This window comes from Ascaphus truei, chromosome 6, assembly GCF_040206685.1.
Source record: "Ascaphus truei isolate aAscTru1 chromosome 6, aAscTru1.hap1, whole genome shotgun sequence".
NCBI classification, from domain to species: Eukaryota; Metazoa; Chordata; class Amphibia; order Anura; family Ascaphidae; genus Ascaphus; species Ascaphus truei.
The window spans coordinates 120,593,850-120,605,099 of NC_134488.1; the positions used below are offsets into that span (position 1 = coordinate 120,593,850).

At 46.7% G+C, this 11,250-nt stretch overlaps 1 protein-coding gene across 1 annotated transcript in view; it reads right to left on the reverse strand.

Annotated features, from left to right (window-relative positions):
- Window positions 1-514: 514 nt before the first annotated feature.
- Window positions 515-11,250, reverse strand: part of RBM42 (RNA binding motif protein 42) — a 12,431-nt gene continuing 1,695 nt past the window's right edge. Inside the window, exons 2-10 of the mRNA XM_075606090.1 lie at window positions 6,794-6,911; window positions 6,430-6,517; window positions 5,613-5,735; window positions 5,122-5,249; window positions 4,704-4,829; window positions 4,492-4,599; window positions 4,279-4,399; window positions 3,902-4,096; window positions 515-2,889 (exon numbers count right to left, since the gene is read on the reverse strand). Of these exons, the coding sequence (XP_075462205.1) occupies window positions 2,777-2,889; window positions 3,902-4,096; window positions 4,279-4,399; window positions 4,492-4,599; window positions 4,704-4,829; window positions 5,122-5,249; window positions 5,613-5,735; window positions 6,430-6,517; window positions 6,794-6,911 (1,120 nt within the window). The 3' untranslated portion in view covers window positions 515-2,776. The remainder of the gene's footprint in view (window positions 2,890-3,901; window positions 4,097-4,278; window positions 4,400-4,491; window positions 4,600-4,703; window positions 4,830-5,121; window positions 5,250-5,612; window positions 5,736-6,429; window positions 6,518-6,793; window positions 6,912-11,250) is intronic.

Here is an 11,250-nt window from a genome sequence, read left to right on the forward strand (position 1 = left end):
GCCCCCTCCCCCCCCCCAAGGTTTAAGCTTGCCCCTCCCCACTTTCCAAGTTGGCAGGTCAGTTTCATTTTGCCAGGTTACGACAGATCCAATGTGATCATTCTTCCTGTAATTATACAGGTTAATAAGAATTTTAACCCAGGGAGTGTTAGGACCTGCTACGGTCATGCCTTGTAAGTGGCAGCAGGCTTAAGAGGCTTTGGCCAAAGGGTTAAACTAAATGACCCTTTTTTCAAGAGAATATATAGGTATTGCACTGTGTATTTTTGTCACATTGGAAGTAGCTTTGGGCATCTTTGTCTGTTTTTTGTTCCTCATATGTAGAAAGTATTACTAACAAGGATGCACGCAGCACCAAAATGATTATCTAAAGCCCTTCCAATGACCAAACCTTGAAACAATGTATATATGCGCACATACTGTCCAGTTTATGAAAGCCGCAGCCCTGAAACACGGTCGGCAGCTTCCCGTAATGCTGAAGGTAATGTAGGGGAAATAAAAAAAACACAAAATCAAAAATATCACAACCATTTTATTTACACTGTACATCAGACAGACAGCAGGACACAGAGACACACAGGGGGATATCCGTTAAACGGATTGTGTCAACCCGGGAACAGGAATCCCCACTGACTTCAATGCACTGACACCGTATAATGAATAAACCCCACAGGCACAAAGGGCAGAGTCTGCTGAACTGCTACAAATGTCCGTACACCAGCTGAGGCGATGGTATTCCACGTAGGCATACCGGGAGAAGTATTAAAGATTACTTTCGTTATTATTATTATTTTTTAATAACTAAAAAAAAGGTTGGGATTTGTCCCTGAGCGATATCACTACCAGGAGGCTGCGGATAGCACTGCCAGGAGGTACACACAGCAGAGGCTGCGGATAGCGCTACCAGGAGGTACACAGCAGAGGCTGCGTATATCAATGCCAGGAGGTACAGTCTGTGACCCAAATTAGGAGCAGAATATTACATTACAAGAATAGAGAAATAATTACCCCTTGAAATAAACAGTGTGTTATAAACCAATATGTCCACTGCAATAATTAGAAGGTAGAGTGGTCATTACATTGGTGGAGAACCCCTACAGGAAGTGTACTGACCAGTCGGTGTCAATGTGACCAAGAATATATTCCTCAATACACTAAGTGACCACATGGTGGCACTGGCATGGCTCTGTGTGTCACTGTGATCAAGAATATATTCCTCACAATACACTAAGTGACCACATGGTGGCACTGGCATGGCTCTGTGTGTCACTGTGATCAAGAATATATTCCTCACAATACACTAAGTGACCACATGGTGGCACTGGCATGGCTCTGTGTGTCACTGTGATCAGGAATATATTCCTCACAATACACTAAGTGACCACATGGTGGCACTGGCATGGCTCTGTGTGTCACTGTGATCAGGAATATATTCCTCACAATACACTAAGTGACCACATGGTGGCACTGGCATGGCTCTGTGTGTCACTGTGATCAGGAATATATTCCTCACAATACACTAAGTGACCACATGGTGGCACTGGCATGGCTCTGTGTGTCACTGTGATCAGGAATATATTCCTCACAATACACTAAGTGACCACATGGTGGCACTGGCATTTAAAGGTAAACAACTAAATGTGAATTATTTTTGACCTATGTATACCCAGTCAGTGCCTGCATACTATTCCAGCACAAAAGGGATCACAAATCTATGAGCACAATGCTTTGCTAGTTTTCTGCCCTACCCCTGTGCAACCCAGCAAACCGCTGTATAATCACATTTCTGCAATGCAAAAAGCAGTACTTATTTTTCTTTAAGGTGCCAGACCCTGAACGTCTCTTTGTTGCTGTGATCGTGTAACGTTTTGTCATTCGTTGTAGTAATTATGTCCAACTGTGCGCTGACCAGTTAGGGCGTGATGTAAACTGTACGCTGTACTGCAGGGACGCAACCAGAAATTATTTGGGTGAGGTCAGTTTTTACCTGCCCTCCCGCAACATCACGGAGAATTGTCATGACGTGTCGCCATGCCGAGGACGGCTGCGGTGTTACAGGGCCCCCGCTATCTCTCGATAACCAGATTCATTGCGGTGGAGAAGAGCCGGGACATCTGTCACCGAGAGTAAATCTATGAAATTCTTGAGAGGGTGCAAATGCACCCTGGCACATCCCTGGCTGCGCTACTGCTGTACTACCCCAGGTGATAACTGATGGGCCAATGTGGAGGCTTCTCACCACTCGTAACAGGACTGGTTTATTCTCAGAAGTAACAGGGATGAGGCCTACAAACCTACACGTTTTAGTAATAAACCCTGTGTCACCACAGGGTGCCTGTAATTTTGCAATGCGTTACAGGCACCTGTAGCAGCAAAGGGTTACATTAATTGCCTTCATTTTGCCTCCTCTTCCTGGGTTGCTCCCGTCACGCTCGGATGAATCCCACCATGATGCATTAGGAAGACATCGATTCGAAAAGCGAGGGAAATACAATAACTCTTCTCATTCTAGTAATGGGCAGAACCGAAATGGATTCAACGGAGAACGTCAGGCGCTCCCAACACAAGCGGGGTGTGTATTAGGAGTGCCTGGTTTTACAGCAGATTGCGGAAGTCACTCCTATATTGGGAGCTTTGAGAAGGTCGGGACTGGCCTGACGCCGGTGTAGATCGCTGATTAAAATGGTTTGGCGGAGCAGCCTGCAGACAGGTGCTGGACCTGTGGTAGTTCATAGTAAGGTCACAGGTTTCGGTCTCGCAGCAATTTCCCCGGTTACTATCTCAGGCCGAGCTTCTTCTTTTCCTTCTGCTTCTTGCGCACCACGTCTATATTGCGATCCTTCCACATGCTCTTCCGGAGCTTAATGGGGCGAGAGCCCACGTATTTACCTGAAAGAGAGATCAACATCTCACACCAGAAAAGCTAGAGACAAAAGGAGTGTGTTTACATGGACGAGACACGCATACACATCAAGGGTACAATACACCAAATCATTGACCATCTTCAGACGGGTGTGCCACCCAATGTCAAGTACCTGGTTGAATTTTGCAGGTGCAGTAACAGCGGGGATTGAGCACCCAGCACGTCGTTTTTGTTTTTATGTTGTAATTATTGTTGAAAACCACAAGTACTCTCTAAACCAGTAGTGGGGTAAATCCAGTCCTCAAGGGCCACCAACAGGTCAGGTTCTCAAGATATACCAGCTTCAGCCCAGGTGGTGGTCTTGGATTGAACCACCTGTGCTCAAGCAGTGATATCCTGACCTGGTGGTGGCCCTCAATGACTCGAGTTGGCCACCCCTGTACTAAACCTATCTCCACTACATGTTTCTTTGGGAAACCGATGTAGACACTTTCAATAAAAGCAACACAATCCCCCCACACATAGTAATGTGTGTGTGTACATGGATCAGCTAAGTGTGTACGTCGAAATATGTTAATCTAGATCAGGACCATTTGTTTTCTCATCTCCTTTCCTATAGCCAGCACAATCCCTGATGGAAGGATGGCAGGATGGATGGAAGGATGGATGGAAGGATGGATGGATGGAAGGATGGATGGAAGGATGGATGGAAGGGATGGATGGAAGGATGGAAGGATGGAAGGATGGATAGATGGAAGGATGGATGGAAGGATGGAAGGATGGATGGAAGGATGGATGGAAGGTTAGGCCACCTCCCCTCGTCCTTTAACTGAAGAAGATGTACTTTCAGAATCCAACAGTGTGAAGTATTCTCAGATTTCCCTAGTCTTCCGCCATTATTCCTAACTCTTACCACTTATTTTAGAGATGGATACCATCAACGGGTTTAAGTCATTGCAAATTGAACTTGCCCAAATAAAATATACCCACGGAATATGAGAAACACGCACACACGGAACTTCCCTCCTCCTTGCTCACCGTTCATCTCTCGCATGGCTCTCACATAGTCGTTGGGGTCCTTGAAGCTCACGAAGCCGTACCCTTTGGTCTTGCCCGTGCGCTTGTCTCGGATTACTTTGGCCTTCAGGAAGGAGGGATAACGGCTGAACGCACGCGCGAGGATATCATCGTTCACCTCGTTCCCCAAATCCCCGCAGAATATGCGGAAATCATCTGCAGGGACAAGGAAATTAGGCAGAGGTAAGAGGCCCACGTTTCAGATCCTATGTATTCACCCCTCCGTGTATTCTCCCTCTCACTGACCCGTGTCCCAAGTGTTCCCCCCGCCTCACTGACCCGTGTTCCCCCCGCCTCACTGACCCGTGTCCCATGTATTTCCCCCCCGCCTCACTGACCCGTGTCCCATTCCAGCAGACTTTGATCCTCCCAGGATGTCCCAGCGGCTGTACGGATGCATCTCTTTAACTTCTCTGGTTTCACCTTCTTTTTATCCTCCTGCACGGGCTCCAGCACCACCTGAGGGGGGGAGAGCGGTGAGCATAACCGGGAGCGCACATACTCCCCATGACAAACCCCGACCCGTCACAGGTCCCACCCCAGGGTCTGACCTCCGGCTGCACAGGCTCAACTTCTGGCATGCTGGGACCAATCACAGTTTCTTCAAAACTCAGCATCTCCTTCTCGTCCGGTACCACTGGGATCTCCGGGGGCTCCTCCTACAGAAGGAACATGGGATCTTACAACACGGCTGTGAGGGAGCAGGTGGGAGAGACCACAACACGCAGCTAGAACTGAAGTAGGTATGATATGTGGCACTCACCTCTTGTTTCTTTACGGGTGGCGCAGTGTAGACAGTAGGAGCCGCCTGGATCACACTGGGGCTGATTTTAGGAGCAGGCTGAACCACGGGGCGGGGAGGAGGAGGCATGGGGCCCACAGGAGCCGGCTGGAGAGGGTGGCATGAAACAGACAGTAATGGTCAACAGGACACGGAGAGCAAGCACAAGGAAACCAGCCACACAAAATTGAATTTAAGAAAAAAGGTACAGATAAAAGACATGAGGGATAGATGCTCAGACACGGACTCATCCGAGTAAATCAACACGCTACAGAAAAGCACAGAGCCCACCACATGCTACAGAGTACACACACACACACACACACACACAGAAGACTCAGCAGTTATTAGACAAGTTATGTATGAATGCCCAGCAGATAACACCCAGAGAGATACTCACAGGGGGGCCACTGCGCATGTGTAACGGAGGGGGAGGCAAGTGGTGACTCATCAGTGGTGGCGGGGGACCATGCATCTGATGGGACATCAAAGGCTGTGGGGGAGGCATCCCCGGGTGACGGGGGCCGACTGTAAAAAAAACACAAAAAAAAAAGGGGGGGGGGCGAGAGAGAATAGGAGAAAGTGTTTAGCAGTGACATCTGGGTGTCAGAAAGGACAGATACATAAAAGGGAAGACCCCAAATACACTTACACCAAGATGTGATCCTTCCCACGGAGTACAAAGAAATACAGCAAAGGGAGAAAGACATATTTCCTTCTCTTATACCGAGATACATTTCTGTAGCAGCCATTCACAGTGCTGTTTTTTATGTTCAGAAGACAGAAGTCCCAGCACATCACACGCATACTGTAAATGAGCATCCCCTATATATCTCAACTGCACTACAGTGACCGTACGCACAGGGGAACAACTTCTGATGTCTGAGTTACCTGCTCGCTGCTGCAGGACGTGGGGAAGGAAGGAAGGCCGGGGGGGGTGCTGCTCCATCGGCCGCTGCAGAGCATGTGGAATGAAATTGGGTCTCATCAGCGGAGGTCTTTGGGGCGTGATCACTGCATCCACACAGAAAAAATAATAATAAAACATGTTACTCAGTCGTATGAACAAAAACACACACACACACACACACTAAAAATGGCATCCTGCCTGTGTGCAAACTACTGAAATACAGGAAAGATAGAGAGCAGGCACAACAGGACTTAAGAAAAGGTTTACTTTGCATTTTGTCCATGTGCCATGCTATGACGGCACCTGGGAACTTGCCGTTTATAATACTTGGTTTACTTGTGCACTTTACTGATGTATTGCACTTGGTGGGCACCGATTATCCTCAACGCTATAAACGTATACAGCAGGAGGCCTTACAAGCATTTACAAGAGAGAAAGAAAAATCTACAGCAAGACTGTCTCCTCTGTGTCTGTGTCTTTGCAGGGATCCAGTGAGCTCTTAGGCTGGGATTCACTAAGCTCTGACAATAGTTATCAGAGTCCGGCATCAACTGTCAGTGACATGAATAGCAGATAACGAGGGATTGAGCTCCGATAGCCCTTATCGAAACTTTGCGCACCCCTCACTGAATCTTATGAGCAAACACCACAGGGAAAGCAATCGAACACCAATCATAACATGCAGGCATCAGGCCACGAATTCACCACTAGTAGAAAACAAACACACACTGGGTTCATGTGCTACAGGAGGAGGTATGAAACCACACGTCCCCATCACACGCTGATCACGGTTATTACCTGGACCAGCAAACCGTACTGGGGGAACCATCATAGGAGGCATCACAATGGCAGCAGCCGCTGCTCTCGCTTCCAAACTCTGCTGCACCTGTGGGTAGTGATGCGTATTACATAAATCCTATTTATACACAAAAATTGGCAAACATAAAAACATTATAAAAAAATATTGTGCCGTATAACAGAAAATCCTGGGTAATAATCCCTCATACAGCCGCCCTGCAGAACAATACAAAGCTGACGTTAACAGCTCACACACATTCATTACTAGTGTTTGCCCTGCTCTCCCCTCATCAGACTTAACTCTCTCCCCCCCACCAGCTTCCTGTACCCCTGCTCTCGCTCTCTGCCTCCAATCCACACTTACCTGGCGGTAGGTGTTCGTTGCGATAACAGGTCGGATAACAGGCACAGCCGGGATAGCCAGAGGGATGGGTTCTCCCGGAGGCAGAACCACAGGAGCTCCCAGCACCTCCTGCTCAAACCTGCAGGAAGAGGACGGGTCACAGTTAGGGCTTCAGATTCATGCTACGTTTATTAAATTCCACAACACAAGAGAGATCTAGAAGTGAACCAAACGCCTGTATTATCTGAGTGCCTCATAAAACTGGTATTAAAGAAGATAGAAATCTCTGAACCATGCATGAAACGTTTTAATCTTAACCTGCTGATATTAATTCCCATGTCATCTTTTCCTAACTACCCTTTCCAATGTAGGTTTTTTAGCTGTTTCAGGGTTTGTTAATCAGCTGCATTTAATAAAAACTAAAACATGTTAATACTTTGCAGATTCTACTGGAGCAATATGAGAATACTTCTTGCAAAGCCAGTATAACCAACCCCACACTGAGGAGACCCATCAAGGTCGAAACGGCTGTCTGTGGGTAGGTTTACTGGCTATGCACCTTAACCCAGGCTGTGCTCAAAGCTGTGAAATGCAGCAAGCATAAGCTTACAGGGGACCATGTTATATGGTTTTGAAGCAAAAGGTGGCACTGTGTGCTCATTTGCATGTCATTTCCCAGAATCCCTTGCTGCAGTGGAAGCACTGTGAGCTGGGTGATAATGGTGAAAGGCAGGGTTGCAGACCTGTCCAAGACATGCAAATGAGCATACAGTAATACTTCCATTATATATATATAAATAAAATAAAATTAAAAGTAATCCACACAAAATGTCATCACTAATAATTGAAAAGCCTGCGAAACTGCACAGCTGCTGGGGCCTCAGTCTTGCTTTGAGCTAACGTCACTGCTGCGTCTGTGGAGAGCGGGGAAGCAGCTGATGGCTATGCTGGCGGCTGAGAGCATCTCTAGTAACCAGGGCAACAAATGTCTCATTTAATATCCGTGTGCGCATGCGTAGTGCTTGGGTGTCGGTTAGTCATGCACCTAGGTAGCTTGTGTGGGATCAGTCTTGATTGGAGCTGACGTCATTGGAGGGTGGGGAAACCACAGATCGCTATGTTGGCTGCTGCGAGCGCCTCTGGTAGCCAAGGCAGCCAGTATCTAATGTCTATGCGCATGCGTAGTGCCAGACTTCGAGGAATGCAGCAGGGGTCCAGCAATGGGTCACACACCATGTTAAATGAAGCATCCAAGTCTAAAGTCCTCATTAAGACAGTATGGAGACATGATTTTTGATTTAAAAACAAATCTTGACCTCCAACTGTAATAACAATTTGTTTCTGTCCCCACCACGCGAAGATGTGGTGGCTTGCAAAATTGGCATCCATTTAAGGGTTGCCAGGCTATGTTTATGCTTCCTACAATGACTAGCTACTGGCAGGCGTTTCAGATCCTCCTCTGTGTTCTGGTCAAGCAAAGCTTTTCTTATAGTGGACCTATGAATAGCTATTCTCTCCTTGAACATCCGGCTAGTTTTGCCTATATAATAAAGGCCGCAGGGGCACCTCATGAAAGACAACAAAAACGTGTTTCACAATTAATATAAGTCTTGATGCGGATCTGTTTCCCATTGTGGGGGATGGGTGAAAGATTGACCGGTCTGCATATAACTGCCAATTAATGCAGCCATGATATTTAAAAAGACACCAGGTTTTCATTGAAGCCATGATGTAGTAGGTGCATATTTGGTGACTGGGTCGGCCTGTGTCAGGCGTCCCTCAGGTTCCTGCCCCAGCGGTAGCACATTCGTGGCGAGGTTTGGCAAGTATCGTCTATTTTTAATTTGCCAAGATATTCCAATTCTTACGAATGCTTCGCCGAATGAGGCTCGACGCAGTAGTGTAAGTACTGCTGATATTGAGGCACCTGTCTTTGGCCTTGTTTGCATGTGGTATGAGGAGAGATCCCTTGTCCACTACCCGTGCTTTGGCCAGGGCATCGTCAATTTCTGCTTTGGGGTATCCCCCGTCAAGAAACCTTTGGGCCATTTTGCATAGTGAATCCTCCGTCATGCGGTCGCTGGTGATTCGCTTGACCCTTAGCATCTGTGAGTAAGGAAGGCCACGTTTTAATGAGACAGGGTGGTGGCTTGTCGCAAAGAGTAATGTATTCTTGTCCGTTGATTTTTGGAAGATCTTGGTTGCAAGCTTTCCATCTTTCTTATAAATCACTGTGTCAAGAAATGCGATGCTGGTCATACTGTGGGTTGGCCGTAAACCGAATTGTAGACGCAATCAAATTGAGATAAGAGATGTACTGTAAGAGCTCCTCCTCCTGCCCTCCCCAGATCAGGAATATGTCATCAATGTAGCGTGTGTAATGGACGATATTCCTCGCAAAAGGGGCATCGTTCAAGAGATGTACCTGATCGTAGCTGTCCATAAACAGGTTGGCATAGGAGGGTGCCATGTTTGAGCCCATGGCTGTCCCCATCGGCTGTAGGTAAAAACCCAGTTCAAATCTGAAGATGTTTTTATGTAAAATCACTTCAATGAGGAGTATGAATTCAGTAGGGGGACCATCATGTCCTGAAAGGTGAGAGTAGTGCTCACAAATTGCCTCCATGTGTGGAATGTTGATGTAGAGGCTCGAGACATCCATCGTCACCAGCAGCTTATCCGTGATATCGAATGTAATCTTGTCCCGTTTATTTATAAAATCTGTGGTGTCCTTCACATATGATGTTATTTTGGCCACCATCGGTTGTAGCAGAAAGTCCACATACTGGGATACCGGATGGCAAAGGGAGCCCCTCGCTGAGATAATTGGTCTGCCCGGCGGGGTGGTGGACTTGTGCACTTTTGGGAGAACATAGATAACTGGCAACAATGGCTGGTGCAGTCTCAAAAAAGTGCCAGTTTCCTCAGAGATCCAGGCATTATTGACCCCTAGTTGGATAATGGAGTCAATTTCTATTTTAAAAGCTGCTGTTGGATCCACCTTCAGGTTCTTATAGTGTTTGGTGTTACTCAGTTGTCTCACAATCTCTGCCCTGTAGTCAATGTAATTCAAGACCACAATGCCCCCTCCCTTATCGGCTGGCTTAATGATAATGCCTTTGTTGTCCTGTAAGGTTTTGCTGGCTTGTTTTTCTTCCATCGAAAGATTCGAGAAACTCTTTTAAGGATTTTTAATATGTATCCATGTATCATTGCCCAGGAGTCCCATAAAGGCAGCGATGCTGTGGTTAACTACCGTGGGGTCAAAATTGCTTTTTGCCTTGAATTTATTGCCAGCCTGGATTATCTGATTAGAGTTGAAATGTCCTTCCCCAGTTCTGGTGAAAAAGTCTTTAAAGGCGTAATTGGCGATCCAGTTTATACATATCGATTTCCCACTTGAAAGGGTCTTGTGTGTTTGTCGGAACATACGACAGTCCCTTTTGTAGGACACTCATTTCTGCTGTTGTAAATTGGTGAGAAGACAGATTGAAGATCACCTCCTCCTCTGTCACCCTCAAACCTCCTTGGTCTCTCGTTCCAAATACCTTGTGCTTCCTGCCGCCTCGCCTGATCGCTCGCCCACGTCTGAGTCCGGGATAGGTGGTTTCTGTGGTCTCCCTGGACCTGCTCCTAAAAAAAAGACTCAGTGTGCCTTCTGGAGCATCCGACACGTCCGTGTCGCTCGTATTGCAGCCAGCGCTGGTGGCGGGGATCCTCTTTGAGCGTGAGTAGATTCTTCTCTGTCCACCTCACAGAATCTGGTTCACTCAGGCCAAGGAGCCATCTGTAGACTCATTTGTCCTGATAATCACTGGTCACCTGCTTCAGTTTGTCACGTTTATATTTGGTGAGGCTGTCCCGGTAATTATCGATGGGGGTTTGTATTTTATTTGCCCAATCTGTGGATGTATCAGCTGCAAGTGTTTCTCCGTGTCTATCGGTGATGACCTGTATCTCTTTAAGACGTATAATCTCTTTACTGGATTGCTCTACCACAAGGACATTGAGATCAAAAGAACACTTATTCAGAATTCCTACCCACTTCTTACAAAATTCGGTGTCAGTGCAGCCAATGGTTGGTTGATTTTTAATGCGGAAGCCCCTGGGGATGAGTTTCTCTCTGTGATAGTGTGACAGTGTTACCCCATGCATGTAATAGTCCACCTCCCTTCTGTAGTTTGAGGTCGTTGTAAATGTCTGATGCCTTGTCAGGACCCAATGCTGCTTCAAATGACACAGTCATCCTGATTTTAGCAATTTCAGCCTCACTGTAGCTCACACTATCAGAAATAGTAGACAAAATCCCAGAAATTTCTGTAAAATTTTCCATAGCTAGTGAAGCATAGGAAGCATAAACATAGCCTTGCAACCCTTAAATGGATGCCAATTTTGCAAGCCACCACATCTTCGCGTGGTGGGGACAGAAACAAATTGTTATTACAGTTGGAGGTCAAGGTGATTTTTGATTTAAAAGC